A 14532-nucleotide genomic window follows, 5' to 3' on the forward strand; every position below is an offset into this window, starting at 1 on the left:
ATAATATGTAGCTAAGCTTACCCGATCCTCCTCTCCCAGGGAGATCACACCACCACCATCATCATCATTATTACCAAAGGCAGCAAAGTTCCAGAACCGGCTACCAACTGCTGCTGAACGATCCTACTGCAGCACTTGCATGGGAGAAGGGATGAAGAAGAAGAAGAGAGAAGAAAACGCGTTGTAGCATTATTTCTCACCGCCAGTTCCTACAGCCCGTTTGTTGCGCGTGTCGACAGTCGCTGTGGAGCTTCCCGCATCTACGTAGTCAGGATTGTGACGATGGCCGCAGGTTCCGTAGCCTGGAAAATAGATTGACGGGCGCCGCTGAGTGGACGGATAACTCGATAGGCCGCATATTCGAAGACCCGGAGCGGAGCAAACCAACAACGCTATTTCTCTGCTCTCTTATTCTTACCTTCTTGTCTTATAGCGACTTGTGAGGTCATCTAACGATGGTTCTCTACCTACGTTAGCACTTTCATGCGGATGGATCGTCTAAGTGTAGGTATGCGTAAATCGAGAAGACTAGCTCGCCATTATTAATAGCAACGCGTTACTTATTAGCTACCTACAGCCTACGCCGAATAAGAAAATCGGGTGGTTGGGGGATCGGGATCTGATTCTCCTTGTTGGCTATTGGTCAATGGCTTTCCCCCAGCCAGGCTCCCCTGTCAGCATCCGCGACACAGCAAACTGTGGTAATGCGACGCGCGCGTATCAGCGCTATCTACGGTTTTGAACCGATGAATATTTGTCGTGCTTGGGCGAGAAGAGTAGAATTCGATACACCTCCCAGCTGGCTGTATCTTGAGAATACACCATACACCACATGGATAACCCGAGCGTGTTCCCGTAGCACAGTCGTCGCTAGCCGTGGGCTACGAGACGAAATCGTATAGTTTCTCCGTTGCTTGGCCTCAAGCTAAACCAACTCTCTGACTTTGCGCCCCACGGGTTATGCCACATGAGGGTGCTTCAAGGTGTCTTAGACAGTGTATCGCGGCATTAGCCCGTAGACTAAAAAACCCGTAGCTACGGGACGGACGCTAGCACAAGAATATCGTCTTGGTAGGTAAGAGGTATGAGTACGAGAACACGTTGAAAAATAACTCGAATGATGATGTAGAGAGCCGAGGTAGTATGTAACGAAACCTAAGAGCTTCCATGTTAATACGGGGGTACGAGGTTTCACCCATGCCTTAAAACTCGAATAGGTAGTTATAAAGAAAGCACCAAAGGCCGTAGACTCGAAAGTCGAGAAATGAAACCGTCATATATATAGACTATTGTCTCGATGACGAAGCCACTTATTCAATAGGCTTGATATCGTAATAACCATCGTCGTTAAAGCTGACTCAAGTGACCAGACTTAAAAAATAAAAATAAAAAAAAGTCTGGGATGGGAGAGGCTGGAGATAAAGACGTTGATAATAAGTCCCCTGAACCCTGTCGTTCCTGGAAAATATCACTCTTTGGGACGTGTTTGCGCGCGTGGCGGCTGGACCCGTCATAAAAGTCCAAAAAGTCCAAAAAGTCCAAAAGGAAAAAAGCATGTTATGTATGTAATTTCTAGGATCGTCAAGCCGAACTTTTAATTACTTTCTTTCTTTTTTTCCCTCAAAATTAACTCTATCGTCTATCGAAACCACTCGATAGAGCAGACTAATAATAATAATATCATAACTCCTCAAGAGCCTAATTAGTTATCATATTATATACTTCCCAGTTCCACAGCGTCCAAGACTCGAAACTCCGTCTCGGACCCGAATCCTGGGAAGCTTGTTGGATTCAAAATTAGACCTCCCGTCCGGTCTTTGTTGTTGACCACAGCTCTAAGCTTTTGTTAGGCTCCTCTACCTAGGCTCTACATTCTACATACTACATAGCAAAGTCCCCCGGCAAAGTGGACAACTCATCTTGCATCAAAGCTGCTGCACGATAAACGGCCTCCCATTCGCTTGTCACCCACAGCACGTTCTCTTATTTAGAGATCGGAAACTAAGCTGTCTGCACCCGGTAACCAGTACTACACAAGAAGGGCTCGTGGTTATTTGGATATGGCTTCTTGACATAATATCTTCTTTTATCTCCTTTCTCTCGAACCTCCCCCTTGGCCTCGCGCTTCCCCAGTCCAGCGTCGCATCCAGAAGGCGAGCGCTTATACATAACGATTCGACGCGGACGCGTGTATATGCAACCGTACGGAGAGACAACATTCAGAAGTTCGGTCCGTTCCTGCAAAGAACATTCGTTCATCCTGCAGTTCTCCTGAATAATTAGTTATTTTTATTATTACCTACTATTCTGTTCCCGCACGGATCTTTAGTCAGGACGTATACCTATTCCTACCTACCTACATATGCAGATACATGCATAAGCACAAGCAAATAAGATATTATTTACATGTGCCGCGTGCCTCCTATTAAGCAGCAGCAGCAGAGAGAAGCTCGAGGCTCGTGCATCATCATCGTCGTCGCCCAACGCTAATGTCGACTTCTAGAGCCGCCTAGAAAAAGAAGTTCGCGGGGGCCAAGAGTTTTTTTTTTCCCCTTTCGACATTAGGTATTCGACATTACAATACCTATACCAGACCAGTCTCGTAGCCGGACCAAAACTCCACATCCGTCCCAAAAGCCTGGAAACTCGCCAATCGAGGAGGCCTTCGTTGACCTCACACCGCCACCACTCTCAACTTGGTTCCTCGGGATCACGAAAAGCGGCCAACTTGCTTTCCCAGGTTTTTTTTCTGCCAACTCCACCCCCTGTCCGGCGGAGATCTCCTAGGTTAGGTACCTACATACACTACCTACCTAGGTATATATGACTAGCCGTTGTTGTGGTTGTACTATTCGCTCGCAACGCACGCTCGCTTGATCAGCGGAAGAAGGTGCGCGCGCTACTGACGTCGAAATGCTTCACGGTCGAATAAGTCATAGAACACCTACCACTACCACCACCACAACCACAACCACCACCGCCGCCGCCGCAGCCCTACCTCAGCTTCCGTCATCACTCACCGTAAAACTATTCCCTCCTCTTTATTTTACCTCTGTCCAAATTTAATAATTTTTGTGCCCATCCGTTTTAGCCCAATTCCGGACTTACAACTTGGGTCTGTCACCTTGTATTACTTTCGCTGTATCATATTGGTCAGTAACTCCCCCCCCCCCCCCCCCCCCTCCCCCTTCCAATAGCAGTGCCAGCGCAGCCCCTACCAGGGTAGGTGGGTAGCTGTGACCGATGAGCTTGCGCCAGCTAATACTCCGCGACGCTAGTCTACTGTAATATTTTCGAATGTTTAATTTTGGTTGCGTTGTACTTCTTGGACCAGGGTTTGTGTAGGGAAGTCTGCCGTCTCTATCAGACTCGGAGTTTGTCTGCTTTGAACAGAAAAAAAGAAAGGAAACGACGCGAACTACGGGATTGGGACGACGCTTTGAGGCCCACTCGCGTGCTTTCGACTCTTCCAGCAACGACTGCTTCTCATGCTTATTTTGAGATTGAGTCGCGTTGCCAGTCATTCGTTATCGAGGTCGTTTGCAGCTAGTGGAAGCTGTTCAGTTTGGGCTTGTCGACTTGTTAGCGATTATAGCACGCTTGCTAGGGAAACAAGTCTTTCCTAGGGAACAGCAGGTTTTGTGAGGTATGTTATCACGCGTTTTCCGGTATCCATGAAGATATCTTCATCTCATCTACCTGTGTTACCTGTACGACGAAGAACCTTGCAAATATCAAGACCATGTTTTCTTTTCTTTCAGCCATTCCTATAATCTCTACACTCGCAATTGTTATTCATCCCTCTCACGCAGTGTAACAGGCTTGAACACGTTTCTCACATAATCACAGGGCCCCGGTGTCTACCCCTTTTCCGGCGATCTTTTCAATGGCGTCCTCCGAGGTGGACCAGAAGTTCCTCGGACGCCTCGCAAAATCTGTCGAGCCCAACAATGCGCTGCTCGCGTCGATGCTGTTTAAGATATTGGGGCTTTCAATCAATTTAGCCGGGCAGTTGGTGAAAGCGCGCAAACAGCGCCGCCTCGATACCACGCGCGTGACTGGGTCCCTCGAGCTCTACTTTCACATATTATGGCTCTCGCGCGAAGGCCTCGTAATGCTCGAGCAGTACGTTTTACCAATGGTCGGCGACTACGTTGAGCTCAAGGTCCTCGCATACAAATTACGCGCGTCCTTTTATCACATCTTCGTCCTATTCCATAATAACCCCCCGGTGTCGCCCATGGGAATCGCGACGACACCCCAGGCCCTCGCCGCGGAGATGACGCCGGAGCCGTTGCGAGTCGATAAGGGAAAGGGCGTGGATAGGAGCAACCCGGCAGCATTCTTACCGCCCGAGTACGTGCGATCGTCGGTACAGCCAACCCACCCGTACGAGCAAGGCGCACCAGCACCGCCCCCCGGTTTCGAAGGACAAGTGCAGATGCCAAATTTCACGCCAGAAGCGGCGGCCGCGTTTCTACTACCGTCCGTAGACTACTTACCAACAGCACACCAGTACTTCCGGGAGGCTATTTCGTTAGCAGACAACTTGTTATGGGGGTCGCACTCACTACGACTCTCCGTAAAGACGGAGTACGCAGCCTTCCTATACGATTGCGTTCACGACCGGGAGGGAAGCCGACGATTGGCGAAACAGACGATCGCGGAGGTGTACGAAGCGACCGAGGGCCTAGACGATGATATGTACGACGACGCGTGCGAACTCGTGACTGTGCTCGGCAAGATGATGAAGCGCGGCCTGGGAGCGGGGAGCTCGCGGAGCGGCGGAAGACCGAGTCCCAGCGTGACGCAAGCTACCGCTGTTTCTCAGAGCGGCGAGAGTAGTGCGACGGTTGTACCGCCCGTTCCGCCCGTCGGCATGGAGAATCCGATATAAGGACGAGTCCGGAATTCGTGCGACAACTGTCAGGTACCGACGATATTCGATAAGACGGCTATGCGTCCCGGTTTCACGCCGTTGCTCTGTACTTTCTACAGAGCATAAGCTGTATGCCGCCAAAGCATGGCTATATTTGAACTAATAAGGACCCCAGAAACACCATTTCCACCTATACACTCACAACAATACCGTATCCCTTGTAATTAACTCGACCATACCCTACCCAAAACGTACACGACCGGCACATCCCAAGTGTTCAGAATTATAAACTCGAAAAGGGGGGACTTTGCCCTACCTACCTACCTACATACCTTACACATACATACACACATGCATATATACGTACACGCACCTTACCACGTCTCATACCCCATCAAGAGATGCTTAATACCCACCCACCAGCACCCCATTCCCCTCCCCTCCCATCCCCAGCACTTTATTTTCTCGTTCATAAAAGCGTTTGATGATACCCAGTTCTGCCCTGCGAGGCGGACCGACGGATAGAGAGAGAGAGAGATAGGGGCTGCACGTCCCGCCATTGCATTACATACCACGTGTGTGTTTGTTGGACAGCATAGCTGCATGTAGTTAGTTGTAGCATATTTGGTAATTCAGGGGCTTTAGCTAGAGCTCTTGTTTTAAAATACTACCCAAGCAAAAGTTTTGCAAAATTTTGGTCAGTAAGGACTTCGTAGTTGAGTATCGTGTCTAATTCGTAGGAACTATTAACTATAGTTCTGCCCCTAATCAACTTCGATGCTGTAAAACGACTTAGATTTAAAAATTCCCTATTGCCGGACTTATAATACTTAAGTTCTCCAGCATACTAATTAGCAGCATAATAGTGAGTTGGCAAGCAATCTTAATTCAGGAGGTTGGTTGATATGAGTGCAGTCTTGAACGGCTCTCGTTTAGGTGTATTTACATAAGTATATTAAAAGCTCTCTCTCTAACCAGCCGTATAGTCGAGCAGATTTTCTATAATAACTCGAGAAAACACATACTTGAGTCAAGTCAGACCTACTAAATCTTTAATATACTGGCTCGCGAAGAGAGATAATCCAACTAATAAGTACAATTTACCCGCGGCACCGTGTACCTAACCATCTTGCACATCTCTCCAAATCATAGTTAAACGTTAGTTTGACAACTAACTCTTCGAATAAAGCATGTAAACCGTGTCTGTGGAAAGAAACGCAAGTCTATTCCCTGAAAATGCAATTTAGTGTATCCCATATTCACATTATTCACACTAACTCAATGCCCCGGGCACCCTATCCCATGTCCATGTCCATAATTCAACCAGTCTTTCTATCCGTCCGTATCCTACTGTAGGTCTTCCGTCCCGCCTATTCAAATCTCACTGTCCCCTTTCCACCCCTGCTACCCTCGCCCAAATCCAAATCCGGAGATGCAGTCTCTCCCCTCTTCACGCCGTTTGCAGCTCTCCTCCCCTTCGCAGCCGCCCTCATCCTCTTCTCCCTCTCCATAACCACGCTGTCGCGGCTCTTCAAGCTCACCGGCGGCGGCCTCTCTTTGTATCCCTACTTTACCGCGGCCGCCGCGGCTTGCTCCTCGTACTCTGTACCACAGAGCTCGTCTAGCTCGCCCACGATGCGCACCATGTACTCCAAGATAGTCAGCCCCTCCCTCTTTACATCGGCGCATTCCTCTTCCGTCAACTTTGACTCCGGAGGCGAGGTAGCCGCTGCTAGCGCCTCCTTGAACGACCTCTTCAAGTCCTCGCCGTTCTCCGGCGTCTTAAAGAGGAAGAAGTTTAGGGGCGGGGGCTGCATGTTTTGCTTCCGGAGAACATCCTTGACGCAGAAGGCGTCGTAGGCACCAGGTATTCTAAACTCGGGCTCGGGTTTGTCGGAGGAGGGGGATTCTAGACTTGACCAGAACCCGGTGCTCTGGTCGACGCGCTCGAGCGACGCTCGGATAAAACGTCCCCCGGCGAAGAGCGCCATGTACATGACCCAAGCGTAAGCGACCAGGACGTGCGGGCGCGCCTCGACAGCCTCGCGGATATGTTTCTTAAATTCGACCAGCACAGGCGCATGAGACACCGATTCCATTCGCGAGCGTACGAAATCATCGTTCCGCCCGAGCAGCGTAGCGATATCCTCCTGCAGGGCCCCTGACCGTGCGAAGCCCTCTACGCGTATGTCTGCTAAGAGCGAACGTATTCGAGGTTCTACTTTTGTAGTAGTATTATGGGAGTCCTCTAAGATATGATCCCACTCCCTCTCGAAGGTCTGGTAGATGGGCGTGATGTGTAATAGCCCTGTGACATAGTTCTTCGCATCGTCAGAATGTGGAGGCAGAGCCAGACGTAGGCGACGGGTAACCAGCTTGTTGAGCTTAGTGTGTAAGGGGCGTATAGCGATATTGATCTCCTCGCCCAGAGTAGGAGTCGCGGTAGCAGTGTCTTCAGTCTTGGAAGGCATATTGATAAGTGATAGAAAGTTAGGTAGGGTTAGAGAGAGTATAGGTAGTAAGTCGCTTTTAGGAATTTTAGGTTATATCGGTTAATGGTTGAAATAATCAAGATTAAATAAACGTAGGGTATGTAGGGGAAAGCTAGGTAGGGCTGAGTGAAGCCTGACTTAAGATAGTTGATTCGGTGATTGAACAGGTGACTCTTGTTTGTAAGAGTCGAGTCACGGTCTCAGTCACGACCAAGATTCTTTCCCGAGGAGATAACCAACGACGTCTACATGTGACCAAGGCAAGCGTCTGCCTGTACCTACTATGCCGACTGTAGATAGGGAGGGTAAGAATGACTGTTGCCTTGTCTGGTTAAACAAGGTGAGAACACTCGGGCATATAGATGACGAGACGGTCCAACAAGAGGCAACCACGCGCGTTGGTAACCTCTGAGTAATAATAACTAATAACTCGGAAAATCCGATGCAAGAAAACAAACCAAAATGAGACGTTGCGGCTCTGTCGTGCACACATAAAATCCGCAAACCCCAACCAGTCAAACAAAATCACGCCTCAAGCCAAGCCAAGTGAGTGAGTGATGGTGGCGACGCCGATGGCAGCGGGCATAAAAAAACACTGAGATGCCACGCAAGCAATGAACGATTCTCCAGCTAGGCTGCTTGCATTAGACTTCAGTATGGTTCAAACGAACTCGACATCTCGTAGAGAAAGCTTGTAGAGGGGGCGGCCACCCGTCTCATATATGTATGTCTCCAGCCACGGCGCATTCTCTGGCTTTATGTAGGCCACTAGGAGAAGGCAAACACTCATGCTTTAAAATCAGAACGATCTAAAAATCCCAAATGAATGGTTCGGATCGGCAGGCTACTGATATCACTCACCGCTTAGTTTATAAAATATACTATTACCTCGGAGGCTACATTAGTTCCGTTGTGGCTCAAGTTAGTTTCCCCGAGCCGAGTCAAATGCTAAACACCTTATGTTCTGAGGTAGATACCTCAGGTATCTACTTAGAGTTAGAGTTTATTGATGTATTTTGAGTGTTAGTCATAGCTTGGATTATCGTGAGGCTTTCATATATGTGGATGATAGCATCTCTTAACTTCGCTTATAAGAACAGGATGCGTGACTGTTACATACCTACTTCCATACTTCGTTAAGTAATATGTCTCATGACTAGTATCTCACATCTCACATGGGCTAGCTTATGAATCTAATCCCATCCCGTTATAAGTATAGTACTATTATAAATAGCCTAGACAATGTTTGAGAAGTCACCTGCTTATACGGTCTTAGGAATATATTATTCCGACTTGACTTGACAAATGCTGAATTTCATGACATATTATAGATGCTTATACTTACTCAGAGATAACCTTCATATTAGGTGGGTTGGTTATGTGCGGTATCCGTCTCTTAGTCCCGTATATGATACAGCCCGAGAATATCCATTCTATCTATGATATGTTAAGTCATGCCTGATATCCATGCACCAGTTACCAAACCTATTTCTTATAACCGTGACGCCGCATCGTCAATAATAGTCCTATCCAAGAACAAAACAAAGCTAACAAAGCTGCCAAACGAGTAGAAAGCTACGGCTCTGCCGTTCTACTTCCTCTTTCGGGACCGGCTTTCGCTTCGTCATCCTCGTCATGACTCTCGTTGTTGACAAAGAGGAAAGAAACCAGTACAATTGCAGCGCCGATCCAGTATATGAAGCTGGAGTATTGCGCGTATTGGATCATTTCGCCGATCAGAGATAGTGGTATAGTTAATGATAGACCAACAGTGACAACCAACGGCGTTGTGAGCAACATCGCGTAGGCCCACGATATGTCCGAGACGAAGGAAGATAGCGAGTTGAGTATGATAATTGCCCATATCTTACCGCTTGGAGGTAATTCAAACTGTTCTCTATTAGTGACTCTTAAAAGCCTCATCGTGATTGTAGGCAAGATACATACCGGCTCGATTCCTGTAAAATGCAGGATGAAAAACAGAGGCCACAGAAGAAGGATATTAAAGACCCCCACAAGTCCGAAAAATAAGGGCATGTTCACGCGCTCTTCGTTTCCGATGCGCACCTTCATCACCACAACGTACAACCCATAAACGACCGCGCTGAAGAAGGCCATAGCGTCGCCGATAGCGATCTGCTGCTGACTCTTATGCGGGAAGTTCCCCCGGTTGTCGTCATTATCGCCCGAAAGGTCGACGGTCGAGATAAGGATGATGCCCGCGAGCGAAGCCAGTACGCCGATTAACTTGCGCAACGAGAACGGCTCGATACGCATTGCGGCGCAGAATATCAGCGTCCACACGCTACTCGTAGATGTGAGGATCGTAACGCTCGCCACGCTCGTGTACTCCAGGCACGCCGACGCAAAGTAGTTCCCCAGGAACCAGATCATGCAGAACTCAAGGCTGTACCGCGCCGTCTCCAGGAATGAGAGCTTATCCGATGTCCTCGGCGGATCGACTATTTCGAAACTTCCCTCGTCGTCAGATAGCAACCTCTCGCCTACTGTAACCGCCTCTTCCTCCTCCTGTGTCTTTAGTCTCTCTACCCCTTGGTACCTCATCCTCCACTCCTGCATTGCCTGGTTCTTGACGCGGGTGAAGCCACCATTTTGTATTATGTGCTTTATGGATATAGGGATCATCGACAGCGCAAATACGGACGTGTTAATATACACTAGGAAGAACGGTTTATCGTAGGTGTGATCGGAAAATATATACTCGTAACTATGTTAGCTGAAGGTGCCCTCTGATCCTACTCATATAATACTCACGCTGGCGAGGAAATTTGACGCTGTCCACAGGAATACGGTAAGTAGTAATAGACTAATACCCAGAGTCCTCCTGGCCATATTCCTGATCGCTCCTTTCCGTCCCAAGCTTGGGATACTTCCCCAGGACGCGGATAACCCGGACATGTTCTCAGACGGTACCAGTGGCTCGGAAAGTCTCCTTCTAGGAGCATCAAATCCGGGTTGCCTCTCATCCGTCGCAATTGTCGATCCTGGCGCTGCCATGTCGTCGTCCGATGAGCAGAGCGCAGCGTAGAAAACCTTTGTAATCTATGAATCCCGCCGGGATGTAACAACGGTCGCGTGAGACGGACGCATTTATTATCCGAACAAAAAAGAGAGGATCGACGTTAATAGTCGCAAGGATCAAGTCTACATAGGGGCCGTAAGGACGTAAAGACACATACAAGAAGGCAGAAAGGAACGAAAAGTGTCCAAAAGAGGGTGAATTTCGAGGGTTTGAAACATGCACATTGAAGGGTTCAATCCTGTTGATGCGGCGCTTGTCGGTCATTCAAGACACCGAGACATTAAAACTAACACCCCTGAGCTTCTGCATATCATAGGTACCTAGCGTGTTATTTTAGGTCTTGCGGGACACTGACAAGACTTGATTAGGATGACTGATTAGGATGTACTCAGGTACCTATTAGATCATCCCACCATACGAATAATTGCATGTGCTATTCTTGCATTTGGTTTTGATAGATGATAGATGATGCACACTTGGCTGGTGACTAGCAGGCCTACGAATCATCATCACTCTCTAGGTTAGGCAGCAAGAAAAAGGTCACAAACTCAAAGGCAATATTGAAGAAACACATTGTAGGATATGAATGAACAAACACTTCTGAATGCTATCTGAGAAATATCGAGATGCCTCAATCGAACCTGGATACGTAAACCTGGATAATGAAAAGACGCCTAAGCCTCAATTCTGCAGTGTCGTACTGCACTGCTGAGGCTAAAAACCAACGATGCAATGTATCAACTGTCTCTATACACTCATTATGGACGCGGTTCTGAGAATCCACTGCTCCGCATCTGTGACATGTCCCTGGAAGCCCCTAAAATCCGAAGTCTTCCATACAAAGACCTGAACGATGGTTGAGAAAGCGCATTGGGCTGACCAAGGTTCAGCCGAGCTGAGCGACTCTAATAAGATTTATGGGATGTCACGTAAAATAGACGAAATCCCCCTAATATTCTAGTTGTCGGCCCTTAACATGCGCATCCATCGCGGTCGTTCTCGATGTGGATGTTGATGGGGTCTTGGAAGTCTCCACTGAACTCTTCCGACTCCTCTTGTGCCAGGGCATGCCGTGCAATGACTATAATGTAAATTAGAATAGACACATGGATGGAAAAGGAATTAAGATATACCATCAAATGCTTGCTCGACGTTGACCGCCTCCTTGGCGCTGGTCTCAAAATAGGGGATATCGCCCTTAGACTGGCAGAAAGTAGCTGCCCTCTTACTTGAGACCTATAGAAAATGAGTGGGTGATCTAGTTGATGGCGGGTCCATCTCAACTTACTACTCGCTTGCTCTCGTCGACATCGATCTTGTTTCCAAGGACAACCTTTAATCTGATTAGCCTGGTTCTGAATCATGACAGAACGATTATTCTTACGAAAGGGAAGTTTTCGGGATCCCTCGGAGAAGCCTGGATTAGGAATTCATCTCTCCAGCTATCTAGCGAATCGAAACTCTTCGAGTTGTTGACATCAAAAACCAGCACGCAGCAGTCGGCACCTCGGTAGAAGGCAACACCTAAAGATTGAAAGCGCTCCTGGCCGGCTGTATCCCAGAGCTGATTCTCGTCAGCAATCGTCTTTAATGAGCTTGCCGTCATATCATACCTGCACCGTGACTTGTTGATCGTCGATGAGGACCTTCTGGATTAAGAAGTCGGCACCGATGGTAGCCTTGTAGCTGGCGCTGAATTTCTTGTTGACCTGTCCAGCATGGAATATTAGTTTCGCGCTGTTTGGGCATCGTAACCGAGGAGTCGTGGAGGGGATTGGTCGAATTGAGGATCATAACATACATATTGATTCAGCAGACTCGTCTTTCCAACACCGCTATCGCCAAGGACAATAACCTAAGTATATTGTGTGTCAGTTTACAAGATAATGCCAAAAATGGGCATGCAATCGAAGTGGTATTTGGCGTTACCTTCAAGATAGCCCCTTTCCTAGAAGCCATGGCGGAGATCGGTGGTGAAGCTGGAGACTTTCGGTAGGTTGCTTCAAGGTCGAGGAGGTTCACGGGTTTAATTTTGGTCTACTGGGAATCTCGGATTTATGCACTGGGTTAAAGAATGGGTTTCCGATTGAGGTAACGGAACTTGTGCGACAGTTAATGGTAGGTCGCGATAGGACTGTGTTGTATTGTTGAAGTTGAGACGGGAGTTGTAGTTGCAGATGTTATTGTACCTGTTTGAAGGCCTGGGGCTGCTTAGATGGATTAGCGCTGGCTGGTCGGACCTGCGCTGATACCTACCTGATTCAGATCCCAGCTGATAAGGCGCTGTAGCTTGTTGCTATGTTGCTTTGGTGAGCACGAGATCAGGCGCTAATATACCTAAGGCATTGTACAATACGGTCGCAGCCACATTCCCCAACCTTACCTGTAACACAATGATTTAAAAGCCACATGCAGGCACATAGGTACATGAATCTAAGTTCGATGATGTCTTCTAAATTAACGGGCGACATCTAAGGTTTATTTCAATGATAAATGGCTATTGGGTTTTTTACTTAAGAGAGTTAGACTCTGGTCGGGTAAACATTAGGTACACAATGACGAGAGCTGATACCTGAAACTAAATGGTTTCGAATGACCACCGGTGTTTCCCACGTAGAATTTGTGTTTATACAGACCTTGCATAGACACGTGAATTTAGAAGCAATCGTAAGAAACAATATAGAACATCACCAGGATTTCAATGTCTGGTTTTAAGAGATCAATATGGACATTGATCTACTTGGCTTTCTAGAGCCGAAGAGCCTCCATTTTTACCACCACCACCATTACATTATAGAAGGCGAATTCTAGGAAACCCTGCTAAGGGTTAAAGTAGACCTTCAATCACAGGGTCTTGTCATGATGTCATACTTCATCATCCCCCTTATGGCATCACAGTTATGACTGCTTTGAGCTTCGATCGACTGCTATTGTCTTGAGCCACTGAATGTTTTTATACAAAAGCTTGCCTCTCTATATTTCTCCTAAGTTGTATCAACATTCAAGAAAGTATTCATTGCTATTAGAATTACAATTAGTCACAATGGTAGCTATTCGTATCAGCAGCTCTTTAAATGCCTTGAGGGCTACCCGGACACGAGCTCCTCAAGCTTACCGTACTTTCACAGCTAGTTCCCGTTACTTTGCATCAGGTTATGGTAATGGAGAAGGAGACCCTGCTGGACAGGACCCCCAGAACCAGCCATCGTCAAGTGATGCGCAGCAATTATCAGAACATCCCGGCCCAAGCCCGCCGGACGTGGGTAAGGGGACAGGAGGTGGTCCTACGAAGGCCGCCTTCTCAGAGAGTATGAAAAAGGCTGCTGCTCGCGAGTCCGGACAAAAGACCCCGGAGGACGCCAGCGCGCAGTCCGGGGGGTCCAGGTCCAAAGAGGCTACCGAAACGGGAGGAAGTCCTACTGGCGGGAGTACTGCCAGCGCGGCAAGCCGGGATGGAGGTGAGGCATTGAAGGGTCCTCAGGGCAAGGGCACACCCAGTACCAAGATCCGCAACCAGGCGGTGCCCGGCGACAAGGACGGCCTGAGTGACGAACAACAACAGGAAGTCGATAGGCATAACCAGGACTTCGAAAAGCGTTACGACCGGGCGGCACCCGCCTCAGATGATAAGGTCAACCCTCAGTTCTGGAAAGGGACGTGAGTAATGCGTGCGGTTGTTCTGCGTTGTTGTTTGGTGCTGCGTTTCGATATATTATGATATATTACGGTATACTGATTCGTAATGGACGTAGCAACGGTCTTCAACAAGGAGAGGGAAAAGGAGGAAAGGGAGGAAAGGGGGAACATTGAGTGGATTGGAATGTTTAGGTGAATGAAATATGTTGTATTTGCTTGGGAATGAGGCATTCTGATGCGTCTTTCGAGGTGTACAAGCTGTACCTTTTATTTATTGTCATAGCACCATAGGTACCTTAGTCAATTCGTCTAGATACTGAAATTGTAGCTTCGAGTAGAAATATGTATAAGCTGATTTGGAAGAAAGAATAGAGGTTAATAAAACGCATCATCAATTACGTAGAGTTCTAAAGGTGAGTTGAGCTCATCTCGGATTCACGGATCCAAATCCACTAATACCTGTCCGCACTTGCCCCGCTAGC

The 14532-nt window shown here is 47.9% G+C and overlaps 5 protein-coding genes across 5 annotated transcripts; 2 read left to right on the forward strand and 3 right to left on the reverse strand.

Moving 5' to 3' along the window:
• Window positions 1–3886: 3886 nt before the first annotated feature.
• F5Y00DRAFT_253032 (14-3-3 protein) lies at window positions 3887–4897 on the forward strand (the record flags this gene model as incomplete). Its single annotated transcript, XM_048009996.1, has 1 exon — window positions 3887–4897. The coding sequence occupies one exon, from the start codon at window positions 3887–3889 to the stop codon at window positions 4895–4897; it is 1011 nt and encodes a 336-aa protein (XP_047864999.1).
• A 1326-nt stretch (window positions 4898–6223) lies between these two features.
• F5Y00DRAFT_73348 (heme oxygenase-like protein) lies at window positions 6224–7526 on the reverse strand. The gene has a single exon (XM_048014079.1). It carries the CDS (start codon window positions 7348–7350, stop codon window positions 6445–6447), a length of 906 nt encoding a protein of 301 aa, XP_047865000.1. The 5' UTR covers window positions 7351–7526; the 3' UTR covers window positions 6224–6444.
• Window positions 7527–8574: 1048 nt separating this feature from the next.
• On the reverse strand, window positions 8575–10701 carry F5Y00DRAFT_73351 (uncharacterized protein). The gene is made up of 3 exons (XM_048014080.1): window positions 10147–10701; window positions 9319–10092; window positions 8575–9261 (listed from the first exon to the last, which is right to left on the reverse strand). The coding sequence occupies exons 1-3, from the start codon at window positions 10387–10389 to the stop codon at window positions 8947–8949; spliced, it is 1332 nt and encodes a 443-aa protein (XP_047865001.1). The 5' UTR covers window positions 10390–10701; the 3' UTR covers window positions 8575–8946.
• A 289-nt stretch (window positions 10702–10990) lies between these two features.
• On the reverse strand, window positions 10991–12621 carry F5Y00DRAFT_236525 (uncharacterized protein). The gene is made up of 7 exons (XM_048007713.1): window positions 12344–12621; window positions 12216–12269; window positions 12028–12123; window positions 11799–11978; window positions 11703–11747; window positions 11548–11650; window positions 10991–11495 (listed from the first exon to the last, which is right to left on the reverse strand). The coding sequence occupies exons 1-7, from the start codon at window positions 12371–12373 to the stop codon at window positions 11386–11388; spliced, it is 618 nt and encodes a 205-aa protein (XP_047865002.1). The 5' UTR covers window positions 12374–12621; the 3' UTR covers window positions 10991–11385.
• A 519-nt stretch (window positions 12622–13140) lies between these two features.
• On the forward strand, window positions 13141–14449 carry F5Y00DRAFT_236528 (uncharacterized protein). The gene has a single exon (XM_048007714.1). The coding sequence runs from the start codon at window positions 13362–13364 to the stop codon at window positions 14073–14075; it is 714 nt and encodes a 237-aa protein (XP_047865003.1). The 5' UTR covers window positions 13141–13361; the 3' UTR covers window positions 14076–14449.
• The last annotated feature ends 83 nt before the right edge of the window (window positions 14450–14532 follow it).

The sequence above is a fragment of the Daldinia vernicosa genome, assembly GCF_022497035.1.
Source record: "Daldinia vernicosa strain CBS 139.73 unplaced genomic scaffold F5Y00scaffold_22, whole genome shotgun sequence".
In the NCBI taxonomy this organism is placed as follows: Eukaryota; Fungi; Ascomycota; class Sordariomycetes; order Xylariales; family Hypoxylaceae; genus Daldinia; species Daldinia vernicosa.